Here is a 13,897-nt window from a genome sequence, read left to right as displayed (position 1 = left end):
TGGACTTTGTTGATTATTTCCTTGCCCATGTTAGGGAAGTTTTCAACTATTATCTCTCTCCAAATATTTTCTCAGGTCCTTTCTCTCTCTCCTCCTTGTGGGATGTCTATAATGTGAATGTTGGTGCATGAAATGTTGTCCCAGAGGTCTCCTAGTCTGTGTTCATTTCTTTCATTCTTTTTTTTCTGTATTCTGTTCTGTGGCAGTGATTTCCACCATTTTGTCCTCCAGATCATTTGTCCGTGCTTCTGCCTCGGTTATTCTGCTATGGATTCCTTCTAAGGTATTATTTATCTCTGCTTGTTTATTCTTTAGTTCTTCTAGGTCTTTGGTAAACATTTCTTACATTATCTCAATCTTTGCCTCAATTCTTTTTCCAAGATCCTGAATCATACTCACTATCATTATTCTGAATTCTTTTTTTGGAGGGTTGCCCATCTCCACTTCATTTAGTTGTTTTTCTGGTGTTTTATCTTGTCCTTTCATCTGGGACGTAACTTTCTGCTTTTTCATGCTGATTAACTTTCTATGGTATGGTTTTGGTTTTAGCCACAGTTCGCCCGAGGTAAGAGAAACCCAAGTAAGATGGTAGGTGTTGCAAGAGGGGATCAGAGAGCAGACACACTGAAACCATACTCACAGAAAGCTAATCAATCTAATCACACTAGGACCACAGCCTTGTCTAACTCAATGAAACTAAGCCACGCCTGCAGGGCAACCCAAGACGGGCAGGTCATGGTGGAAAGGTCTGACAGAATGTGGTCCACTGGAGAAGGGAATGGCAAACCACTTCAGTATTCTTGCCTTGAGAACCCCATGAACAGTATGAAAAGGCAAAATGATAGGATACTGAAAGAGGAACTCCCCAGGTCGCTAGGTGCCCAATATGCTACTGGAGATCAGTGGAGAAATAACTCCAGAAAGAATGAAGGGATGGAGCCAAAGCAAAAACAATACCCAGCTGTGGATGTGACTGGTGATAGAAGCAAGGTCCGATGCTGTAAAGAGCAATATTGCATAGGAACCTGGAATGTCAGGTCCATGCATCAAGGCAAATTGGAAGTGGTCAAACAAGAGATGGCAAGAGTGAACGTCGACATTCTAGGAATGAGTGAATTAAAATGGACTGGAATGGGTGAATTTAACTCAGATGACCATTATATCTACTACTGCAGGCAGGAATCCCTCAGAAGAAATGGAGTAGCCATCATGGTCAACAAAAGAGTCCGAAATGCAGTACTTGGATGCAATCTCAAAAACGACAGAATGATCTCTGTTCGTTTCCAAGGCAAACCATTCAATATCACAGTTATCCAAGTCTATGCCCTAACCAGTAACTCTGAAGAAGCTGAAGTTGAACAGTTCTATGAAGACCTACAAGACCTTTTAGAACTAACACCCAAAAAAGATGTCCTTTTCATTATAGGGGACTGGAATGCAAAAGTAGGAAGTCAAGAAACACCTGGAGTAACAGGCAAGTTTGGCCTTGGAATGTGGAATGAAGCAGGGCAAAGACTAAGAGTTTTGCCAAGAAAATGCACTGGTCACAGCAAACACCCTCTTCCAGCAACACAAGAGAAGACTCTACACATGGACATCACCAGATGGTCAACACCGAAATCAGATTGATTATATTCTTTGCAGCCAAAGATGGAGAAGCTCTATACAGTCAGCAAAAACAAGACCAGGAGCTGACTGTGGCTCAGATCATGAACTCCTTATTACCAAATTCAGACTTAAATTGAAGAAAGTAGGGGAAACTACTAGACCATTCAGGTATGACCTAAATCAAGTCCCTTATGATTATACAGTGGAAGTGAGAAATAGATTTAAGGGCCTAGATCTGATAGATAGAGTGCCTGATGAACTATGGAATGAGGTTTGTGACATTGTACAGGAGACAGGGATCAAGACCATCTCCATGGAAAAGAAATGCAAAAAAGCAAAATGGCTGTCTGAGGAGGCCTTACAAATAGCTGTGAAAAGAAGAGAAGCAAAAGCAAAGGAGAAAAGGAAAGATATAAGCATCTGAATGCAGAGTTCCAAGAATAGCAAGAAGAGATAAGAAAGCCTTCTTCAGTGATCAGTGCAAAGAAATAGAGGACAAAAACAGAATGGGAAAGACTAGAGATCTCTTCAAGAAAATTAGAGATAGCAAGGGGACATTTCATGCAAAGATGGGCTCGGTAAAGGACAGAAATGGTATGGACCTAACAGAAGCAGAAGATATGAAGAAGAGGTGGCAAGAATACACAGAAGAACTATACAAAAAAGATCTTCATGACCCAGATAATCACGATGGTGTGATCATTCATCTAGAGCCAGACATCCTGGAATGTGAAGTCAAGTGGGCCTTAGAAAGCATCACTACGAAGAAAGCTTGTGGAAGTGATGGAACTCCAGTTGAGCTATTTCAAATCCTGAAAGATGATGCTGTGAAAGTGCTGCACTCAATGTGCCAGCAAATTTGGAAACCTCAGCAGTGGCCACAGGACTGGAAAAGGTCAGTTTTCATTCCAATCCCAAAGAAAGGCAATACCAAAGAATGCTTAAGCTACCGTACAATTGCCCTCATCTCACATGCTAGTAAAGTAATGCTCAAAATTCTCCAAGCCAGGCTTCAACAGTACGTGAACCATGAACTTCCTGATGTTCAATCTGGTTTTAGAAAAGGCAGAGGAACCAGAGATGAAATTGCCAACATCTGCTGGATCATGGAAAAAGCAAGAGAGTTCCAGAAAAACATCGGTTTCCGCTTTATTGATTACGCCAAAGCCTTTGACTGTGTGGATCACAATAAATTGTGGAAAATTCTGAAAGAGATGGGAATACAGACCCCCTGACCTGCCTCTTGAGAAATCTGTGTGCAGGTCAGGAATCAAAAGTTAGAACTGGACATGGAACAACAGACTGGTTTCAAATAGGAAAAGGAGTACGTCAAAGCTGTATATTGTCACCCTGCTTATTTAACTCATATGCAGAGTACATCATGAGAAACGCTGGACTGGAAGAAGCACAAGCTGGAATCAAGACTGGCAGGAGAAATATCAATAACCTCAGATTTGCAGATGACACCACCCTTATGGCAGAAAGTGAAGAGGAACTAAAAAGCCTCTTGATGAAAGTGAAAATGGAGAGTGAAAAAGTAGGCTTAAAGCTCAACATTCAGAAAATGAAGATCATGGCATCTGGTCCCATCACTTCATGGGAAATAGACGGGGAAACAGAAACAGTGTCAGACTTTATTTTGGGGGGCTCCAAAATCACTGCAGATGGTGACTGCAGCCATGAAATTAAAAGACGCCTACTCCTTGGAAGAAAAGTTATGAGCAACCTAGATAGCATATTCAAAAGCAGAGACATTACTTTGCCGACTAAGGTCCATCTAGTCAAGGCTATGGTTTTCCTGTGGTCATGTATGGATGTGAGAGTTGGACTGTGAAGAAGGCTGAGCACCGAAGAATTGATGCTTTTGAACTGTGGTGTTGGAGAAGACTCTTGAGAGTCCCATGGACTGCAAGGAGATCCAGCCAGTCCATTCTAAAGGAGATCAGCCCTGGGATTTCTTTGGAAGGAATGATGCTAAAGCTGAAACTCTAGTACTTTGGCCACCTCATGCGAAGAGTTGACTCATTGGAAAAGACTCTGAGCTGGGAGGGATTGGGGGCAGGAGGAGAAGGGGACGACCGAGGATGGCATGGCTGGATGGCATCACTGAATCGATGGACGTGAGTCTGAGTGAACTCTGGGAGTTGGTGATGGACAGGGAGGCCTGGCGTGCTACGATTCATGGGTTGCAAAGAGTCAGACACGACTGAGCGACTGAACTGAACTGTTGGATTGTTGTTCTTCCTTCTGCCTGCCCTCTGATGGAGGAAGCTAATCTGTGAGCTTCTTGATGGGAGAGACTGGTGGTGGGAGAAACTAGGTCTTGCTCTGGTGGGCAGGTCCTTACTCCGTAAAGCTTTAATCCAATTATCTGCTGATGGGTGGGGTTGCTCTTCTTCCCTATTAATTTTTTGGCCTCAGCCCTCATGTCTAAGGGTTTCTCTCATAGCTGAGATGGAAACAAATCTGCCTGCAGTGCAGGAGACCTGGGTTTGATCCCATGGTCGAGACCATCCCCTGGAGAAGGAAATGGCAACCCACTCCAGTATCCTTGCCTGGAAAATCCCGTCGACAGAGGAGTCTAGTGGGCTGTAATCCACGGGGTCGCAAAGAGTCGGGCACAACTGAGCAACTAACACACAGACACACTCACGTTTATGGACTCTGTGGTTGGGTCATTGGTGACCTCCAAGAGGGTTTATGCCAAAGGGGACCTTCCCAGACAGCTGCTGCCAGTTACCCCATCCCTTGGTGAGCCCGTGCCAACCCAGTCCTCCATAGGAGACCCTCCAACACTAGCAGGTAGTTTTGGTTCAGTTTCCTATGCAGTCTCTGCTCCTTTCCTCTCAGTCCTGGTGTGCTCAAGGTTTTGTTTGTGCCCTTTAAGATTGGAGCTTCTGTTTCCCCAGTCCTGTGGAAATCAAATCCTACTGGCCTTCTAGGTCAGATTCCCTGGGGATTCCCAGTCCCTTTGATGGGTCCCCAGGCTGGGGAGCCTCATACGGGGTTCTGAACCTTTATGACAGTGGGAGAACGTCTTTGGTATTATTGTTCTCCAGCTCGTGGATCACACACCAAATGGGTATGGGATTTGATTTTATCATGATTGTGCCCCTGCTTCTGTCTTGCTGCAGCTTCTCCTTGTCTTTGAACGTGGGCTGTCTTTTTCTGGTAGGTTCCAGTGTCCTCCTTTTGTGGTTGTTCAACAACTAGTTGTGATTTTGGTGCTTTTGCAGGAGGAGAGGAGCATACGTCTTTTCTACTCTGCCATCATGAACCGAAAGGCACATTTGTCTGTTTATTGGTGACATTTGTCACCAATTTATTTAGTCATTTGCTCACCAAATAACTTTTTGAGCACTGTGTACCAGGCACTATTGTACATGCTTCGTATACATCAGAAGTTAAAACAAAGACCAGTGTCCTCTTGGATCAACTAGGAGGAGATGTGTAATAAATATAGTTAAACTTCAGAAGATCAGAAATGCTATAGGAGAAAAACCCATCTTCTCCATACAGGGTTCTTTTCTTTTAAATTATTTATTCATTTATTTTTGTCTGTTCTGGGTCTTCATTGCTTAGAAGGGGCTACTCTCTAGTTGTGGTGTGTGGGCTTCTTATTGCAGTGGCTTCTCTTGTGGAGCACAGGCTGTAGGTGAGTGGGCTCAGAAGTTGCACCTCCTGGGCTGTTGAGCACAGGCTCACTAGTTGGAGTGCTAGGGCTTAGTTCCTCTATGGTTTGTGGGATCTTCCCAGGTCAGTGTCTCCTGCATTGTCAGGCAGATTCTTTACCACAGACCCACCAGGGAAGCCCCTCATGAAGTTTTGTGCTTCTTTTGTTAGGTTTATTCCTAGTAATTGTGAATGGTATAATTAAAAATTACATTTTCTAGTAGTTTATTGCTATCTATATAAGGCAGTGCTGTTCAATTTTATTTTTAGCATTTGTCTTATTTACCAACTCATTATTCTACTAGTTTAGAAATTCCTTTGGGTGTTTTAATTTTTGTATTTTTGAATAGTAAGTTTTTTTCTTTCTCATCCTTATGTCTTATTTTTTAAGTGAAATATTTTGCACATTTATTTTTATTAACAGAATTTATTTTTTACAGCAATTGTACGTTTACAAAAATATTAAGCAGTTGTAGAGGAGGTTTCCATATCACCTCTTATCTGCCCCCTCCCTCTAGTTTTCCTTATTAGTAACATCTTACATTAGTATGGTACATTTATTACAATTCAGTTCAGTTCAGTTCAGTTTCAGTTGTGTCCGACTCTTTGCAACCCCATGGGTCACAGCATGCCAGGCCTCCCTGTCTATCACCAACTCCTGCAGTTTATCCAAACTCATGTCCACTGAGTCAGTGATGCCATCTAACCATCTCATCCTCTGTCATCTTCTCCTGATGCCTTCAATCTTTCCCAGGATCAGGGCCTTTTCAAATGAGTCAACTCTTCGCATCAGGTGGCCAAAGTTTTGGAGTTTCAGCTTAAACATCAGTCCTTCCAATGACCACTCAGGACTGATCTCCTTTAGGATGGACTGGTTGGATCTCCTTACAGTCCAAGGGACTCTCAAGAGTCTTCTCCAACACCACAGTTCAACAGCATCAATTCTTCAGCGCTCAGCTTTCTTTATAGTCTAACTCTCACATCCATACATGACTACTGGAAAAACCATAGCCTTGACTAGATGGACCTTTGTTGGCAAAATAATCTTTCTGCTTTTTAATATGCTTGTCTAGGTTGGTCATAACTTTCCTTCCAAGGAGTAAGTGTCTTTTAATTTCATGGCTGCAGTCACCATTTGCAGTGATTTTGGAGCCCCAAAAAGTAAAGTTAGCCACTGTTTCCACGGTTTCCCTATCTGTTTGCCATGAAGTAATGGGACCAGATGCCATGATCTTAGTTTTCTGAATGTTGAGCTTTAAGCCTACTTTTTCACTCTCCTCTTTCACTTTCATCAAGAGGCTCTTTAGATCTTCTTTGCTTTCTGCCATAAGGGTGGTGTCATCTGCATATCTGAGGTTATTGATATTTCTCCCGGCAATGCTGATTCCAGCTTGTGCTTCCTCCAGCTCAGCATTTCTCATGATATACTGTGCATATAAGTTAAATAAGCAGGGTGACAATATACATCCTTGACATATTCCTTTTCCTATTTGGAACCAGTCTGTTGTTCCATGTCCAGTTCTAACTGTTGCTTCCTGACCTGCATACAGATTTCTAAAGAGACAGGTCAGTTGGTCTGGTATTCCCGTCTCTTTCAGAATTTTCCACAGTTTGTTGTGATCCACACAGTCAAAGGCTTTGGCATAGTCAATAAAGCGGAAACCGATGTTTTTCTGGAACTCTCTTGCTTTTTCCATGATCCAGCGGATGTTGGCAATTTGATATCTGGTTCATTTGCCTTTTCTAAAACCAGCTTGAACATCTGAAAATTCATGGTTCATGTATTGCTGAAGCCTGGCTTGGAGAATTTTGAGCGTGACTTTACTAGCATGTGAGATGAGTGCAATTGTGCGGTAGTTTGAGCATTCTTTGGCATTGCCTTTCTTTGGGATTGGAATGAAAACTGACCTTTTCCAGTCCTGTGGCCACTGCTGAGTTTTCCAAATTTGCTGACATATTGAGTGCAGCACTTTCACAGCATCATCTTTCAGGATTTGAAATAGCTTAACTGGAATTCCATCACTTCCACTAGCTTTGTTAATGGGCTGATTGATATGTTATTATTAACTAAAAGTTAATATTTTATATTTTATTTTATTAATCACTAAAATCCTTAGTTTTTGAAAAACTTTTAAAGACTTTTCTCTCGTTGTTTTTCAGTACCGTTATCCCAGACAGAACACTGTATTACGTTTAAGTGTCATGTCTTCTAGCCTGCTCTTGACTGTGATATTTTTTCAGACATTCCTTCTTTTGATGACCTCTTATTTTAAAAATGTCATTGTGTAAAACATCCTGTGTAATTTTTAATAGAGAAAGTGGGGAAGCTTTGTCTTTTTCCTGACTGTAAAGAGAATACTTCATCTGTCTTGAAGTATGATATTTGCTATAGATTTTGATGGATACCCTTTATCAGATTAAGGAAAATCTTATTTTCCTTCTGATTTTCTGAGGTATTTTATCATGAAAAAGTAAGGGATTTTATCAAGATTTTTTTCTGCATTGGTAGATCATATAGTTTTTCTCCTTTAATCTCTTCATGTGGTGATATTGAAGTATCCTTTAAAGTCCTTTTGGTCATGCTACATTATTTATATGTCAGCATTCTTACATATGCATACATATACATAACATTCACATGGAAATATTAAAGACATATATGATGAATAAGCGACATATGATTTGGTTTGATAATCTAGGATTTTTGCATCCATTTTCATAAATGAGATTGGCCTTTAATTTTCCTTACTTATAATACTTAAACATTTTCTGTAGGTAAATATTATGGATATTTTTTCCTTAGGTCTCTTTTAATATTATTAATTAGATTATAGGTGGTCTTTAGCTTTCTGCTGGACCTTAAAGAGATTCATTAAACATGTCTTCTGGAAATATCTGCTTCATCTATTAAGTCTGAATTCTTCTAGTCTAATGCTTAAAGTTTTATGATTTCCTCACTGTTATACCTGTCTATAAAAATCATCAGTATTTATACTAGTTATTATAATCAGGTCCTTTTGTTACTTTGGAGTGGGTTGCTTGGCCTCTAGGAAGTTTTGAATTTTTTATGATTGACAGTTTTACTAATACTATTATATTGTTTGAACTGCGCTTGACTTCTGCTCCTTACTGTAATGGAGGTAGTAATAACATTGTCTGCCTCTGGTATTCGTATTGTAGTTTGTTGCTTGTAAAGTACTTTATATAGAAAAGTATGTTTATATACGAAAAGTGTTTTGTGTTTTGTATCCAACCACTTGACATGCCCTTCATCACTAACATTCATATGCAAGCCACTAATCAACTTTCATCTGAATAATTCCAGTAACTAGTCTTATTTCCCTGTATTTCCCTACAGTTCTTCTCACACAGCAGCCAGAGTGATTTTTAAAGTGTAATCAAGTCATATCCCTCTGGTGTTTAAAACTTCACACAGCTTCTCAACAGACTAGAGTAATGTCTAAACTCCTTACCGTGATTTTTATTCCCCCAGTGCCTGGAACAATGCCTTACACATAATAGGCACTCAAGAAATATCTGTTGAATGGATGACACCTTCAGTGTTTGAGAAGCTCTGTCTTGCCCAGAATCTATAATTTATTAAGAAATGGCAGAGTCAGGATGAAAACTCACATTCCCAACTTACCTTTATAAATTGCTGAACCATGTGGACTTACATTTTTCCATTTCTCCAGTGGGCTCTGAACCAAACCCATTTTACCTTCCAGACTCTCTGTACCTGTGTTAATTTGTTTATGCTTTTTTGTTTTGCCTTTCTAAATCTTGCCCATCTTCAATACATGAACTTAATTTGGCTTCCTTTTACAGATCTTTCTTTTTATGGCTTCAGTGGTCTGTTTTTTTGGTGGTGATAGTGGTGAATTGTGTTGGGGAGGTTAGAGTATAACTGGGAAGGAGACTCTAGTAAATACCAGATGTTGTATTGCATGCTTATGTAAGTGATTTCACTTCCCACGGGATCTTGTGAGGGAAGAACCACTTTTTTTTTTTCTTTCTAAAGATGGAGAAAATTCAGATCTCAGAGAGGTTTTCAGTTCCACCACCCAGATGGGGAAATCTATATACATTATCTGAGTTTTCTAAGTCCTCTAAAACTTCTAAGACTAAAGCCTTCCACCACTGCCTGGCAGAGCTAGAATGATGCCCAGCTCACCTTGATCAGAGCCGACTTTCTGCTCTCCTGGTTTAGCTTGTCACACTGGGCCAATGCCGTATCTGATAGTCTGGCCTGTATGTGATGATCACACAGGAAAATCAACAGCAGGATGATCTGTTTCTGTTTGATAAGAAATCTGACTCCAGTCAAATGCTAAACCTTTTTATAGGTAGCTATGTTTCCCCCAACCCCCGCTTCCTCTTTACTTGGGCCTCTTACTATGTTTTGTTTTGTTTTTTTCTCCTTTCTTCCTCTAGTATTCTAGTCAAGAAGAAAGCCAGAGGAAGCAATTGCCTACTGCTGCCGCCCAGTGTTGTAAGTGAGAAACTTGTCTCTGAATCGCTTCTTAATCACAGCTTTCTGTCAGTTCTCCAAATGTGGCTTATTTTGAGTTGGGGAGGTTGGAGAGATATGGTGTGTATAAACAGAAGATATTCCAGAAATACACCTTATTCAGGCCCATCCTCCCAATGGCTATCTCCTTGTTACCTTTAAGAAGAGATCTTTTGGTTTTGTGTGGCTGTAGATGGGGCAGTGAGGCTTTTTTTCCTCTGTTTACCAGCTTTTACCCCTGGAGGAATGATTTTTCCCGCTCTGTCCCCATTTATCTGTTATTGCCCTTTAAGAGTTTCCACCTCTGGAAACTCTTTGTGCTGTTTCCTTCTTCTCCCCAGTCTAGTTTAGTTCTTTCCTCTGCTCCCATTATGTCCTGTATATATATAGCCATCATATGTTATAATATATATATATATATTTATTTGACAAGAATGCAAAATATTTTAAAGGCCAAAATTTGTATTCCTAGCATCTGGCTCAACACCTGATAACGTGTGTGTGTGGGCTCAGTTGCTTCAATTGTGTCTGACTCTTTGTGACCCCATGGACTGTAGCCCACCAGACTCCTCTGTCCGTGGAATTCTCCAGGCAAGAATATAGGAGTGGGTTGCCATTTCCTCCTCCAGGGGATCTTCCCTACCCAGGGATCGAACCCATGTCTCTTGTATTTCCTGCATTGGTAGGCAGGTTCTTTACCTACTAGTGCCACCTGGAAGGAACTCAGGTAAGCCTCAATAAAGGAACTCAGTAAGCCTCAGTAAAGTTTGATAAATGATTAACTGAGTGAGAGAATTTGTTATTTCCTTTGAGGTTAACTTATCCAGACCACACAAATTCCTTTTTGAAATGAACTGTACATTGTTGGTATATTGGTATCTTTTCAGTTTCTCTCAGAATAGTTTGAGGAGACACCAAAGGATTGACTTGAAATTGGTTCCCTTTCACTTTTTTAACGCGTCGGGGTGGCCATGTCTGTGTTTTGTTTCTTTTGTGTTGCTGTAGTGTTTCTGAATCACTGCCAAAATCTTACCAATGGCAGGTTGATAGTCCTGGTAATAGTGGTAGTAGTTATTGTAGTAATGCTACTAATAATAAGAACCATAGCAGCTAACATATTTTGAGGTTTTATAGTATGCCAGATGCTGCTGTAAGAGCTAAAATGTAGTAACTTATTTAATCTTCACAGCAACCCTACGACATAGATTTTACTGTTTTCATCATTTTTAAGATGAGGAAACTGAGATTGAGTTATTTGCCACAGATCACATAGCTAGTAAGTGGTGAAGTAAATACTCAAACAGTCTAACTCTATAGCCCATGCATTGAGCCACCATGTTATACTGCTTCACACGTTTCTGAGAAGAAGAACCTCTATCCATGGTTTATAAAACCATTGGTTGTCTTCTATTCTATTGGCTACTTACTTTCCTGATAAAAGTGAGACCACTGGCAGAGGTCAGTACTTTTTCTTAATTTAAATAACACCTATTTTACATATGATTTGTTACTTTCATTTTTCCCATTTGGGAACTAGTATTTATCAAGCATTTAGAGTCATGGGAGACAAGACTCTGAATTGAACACCAAGTTGTGAATTAAAGTCTGTAAGTCATTTCCAAAACTCATTGTAATGAGATAATTTTGAGTTTTTAATCTTTTAAGTCTTTTTCCAAGATGGCTAATGCAAGTGAAATGGAATAATTGAGCTTTCTCTTCCATTCCTTCTTGGTTCCATTTCATGAAATGCAGTTCAAGTGATTAAAGAGCAAATGCTTAGAGGGCAGGAGGAAATAAGAGAATATAAATAATCAGCATTTATGAATTCTCTTACTTTTTAAATATGTTTACCAGCTAATTTGTTTTATGTGAAGTAAAGTGAAAAGTCGCTCAGTGGTGTCTGACTCTTTGTGACCCCATGGACTGTAGCCTGCCAGGCTCCTCTGTCTGTGGAATTCTTCAGGCCAGAATACTGGAGTGGGTATCTGTTCCCTTCTCCAGGGGATCTTTCCAACCCAGGGATTGAACCCAGGTCTCCTGCATTGCAGGTGGATTCCTTACTGTCTGAGCCACCAGGGAAGCCCAGTTTATTTTACATGCATAGCCTATCCCTGTCTTTTGACTACTCTCTAATATATTTTTATTTGGAAAAATTTTAAACTTATAGGAAGGTTGAGAAAACAGTACATTGAATACCTATTTACCTTTTACTAGATTCAGTGATTAACATTTTACCAAATTTACTTCTCTTCCTCCCGACTGATTACATAAAAATATACATGTGTGTTTTCTGGAATCATTTGAATATAAGCATCAAACTTTATGACACATCAGCATGTGTCTCCTAAGAGAACACTTTGTATAACCAAAATACCATTATTAGAATCAAGAGATTTAACATTGATTATATATATTAATAATATATATAGTTAATATTAAGAATTCCCCAGTTGTCCCCCAAGTGTTTTCATAGGCCTGCCTTGCACCAGCATATAATTTAATCAAAATCGCACATTTTTACTCAGTTGTCCTGAATCTTTAATCTCCTTTAATAAAAAACTTGCCTTTTTAGTCATTTATGACACTGACTTTTTTTCAGTTAGAAAAATATTTTTATTCTAATTATAATATCTACTGCAGATGGCAGTATATACTAGTATAGGTTTGTGGGAAGCCATTTGATAATATGTACCAAGAGGCTTTAAAAATCCATAACTTTTGACTCAGCAGTTGAATTTCTAGAAATTTGTTCTAAATAATCAAGAAACTGACAATGATTTGTATAGAAAGATGTTCATTTCAAAATCTTTAAATAGCAAAATTTGAAAATGAGTTAATAAGCAACAGTAAATACAGTAGTCATAAGATTTGAATATTATGCTTTGAATAATAGGGAAATTTTCATGAAACTAAATTAAAATATACAAAACTCTTACTCTCTGTATGTGCATATGCATATACATCAGTTCAGTTCAGTTCAGTTGCTCAATCGTGTCTGACTCTGCAACCCCATGAATCACAGCACGCCAGGCCTCCCTGTCCATCACCAACTCCCAGAGTTCACTCAAACTCATGTCCATCGAGTCGGTGATGGCGTCCAGCCATCTTATCCTCTGTCGTCCCCTTCTCCTCCTGCCCCCAATCCCTCCCAGCATCAGAGTCTTTTCCAATGAGTCAACTCTTCACATGAGGTGGCCAAAGTATTGCCATCAGTCCTTCCAGTGAACACCCAGGACTGATCTCCTTCAGAATGGACTGGTTGGATCTCCTTGCAGTCCAAGGGACTCTCAAGAGTCTTCTCCAACATCGCAGTTCAGAGGCATCAGTTCTTCAGCACTCAGCCTTCTTCACAGTCCAACTCTCACATCCATACATGACCACTGGAAAAACCATGGCCTTGGCTAGACGGACCTTTGTTGGCAAAGTAATGTCTCTGCTTTTCAATATGCTATCTAGGTTGGTCATAACTTTCCTTCCAAGGAGTAAGCGTCTTTTAATTTCATGGCTGCAGTCACCATCTGCAGTGATTTTGGAGCCCAGAAAAATAACATCTGACACTATTTCCACTGTTTCCCCATCTGTTTCCCATGAAGTGATGGGACCAGATGCCATGATCTTTGTTTTCTGAATGTTGAGCTTTAAGCCAACTTTTTCACTCATAGGTATGTATATATAATTTATATATATATAATTTAAGAGTTTTTGCTATATACCCCAAATTGCATACCCCTAAAATTCATATGTTGAAGCCCTGGCCCCTTACGTGACTGTATTTGGAGATAGAACCTGTGAGCAGATGAGAAAGGTTAATTGAAAATGTAAGAATGAGGCTCTGATTTGATAGGGCTGATAACCTTAGCGATTTCTTTGGGGCAATGGAGCAAGAAGGTAGCCATCTGCAGGCAAGAAAGAGAACTTTCATGAGGAACCAAATCAGCTGGCACCTTGAGCTTGAATTTCCTACACTTCATACCTGTGGGATACAAATTTCTGTTGTTTAGACCTCCTAGACTGTGGTATTTTGTTACGGCAGCTGAGCAGACTAGTATAGGTTTTAGTACTGAGAGTCGGGGTGCTTCAGTAACAAATACCTAAAAATGTGACAGT

General features: G+C 40.0%; 1 protein-coding gene across 5 annotated transcripts in view; it reads left to right on the top strand.

The window, feature by feature from the left end:
* The window catches only part of UNC13B (unc-13 homolog B), a 219,448-nt gene that overhangs the window by 76,371 nt on the left and 129,180 nt on the right, over positions 1-13,897 (top strand). For all 5 annotated transcript variants that reach the window (XM_042243292.2, XM_042243290.2, XM_060409307.1 and 2 more), the window contains exon 7: positions 9,715-9,772. In XM_042243292.2, coding sequence (XP_042099226.1) covers positions 9,715-9,772 — 58 coding nt within the window. The remainder of the gene's footprint in view (positions 1-9,714; positions 9,773-13,897) is intronic.

This window comes from Ovis aries, chromosome 2 (genome assembly GCF_016772045.2).
Source record: "Ovis aries strain OAR_USU_Benz2616 breed Rambouillet chromosome 2, ARS-UI_Ramb_v3.0, whole genome shotgun sequence".
NCBI classification, from domain to species: Eukaryota; Metazoa; Chordata; class Mammalia; order Artiodactyla; family Bovidae; genus Ovis; species Ovis aries.
This window is presented reverse-complemented; position numbering and strand designations above follow the sequence as displayed.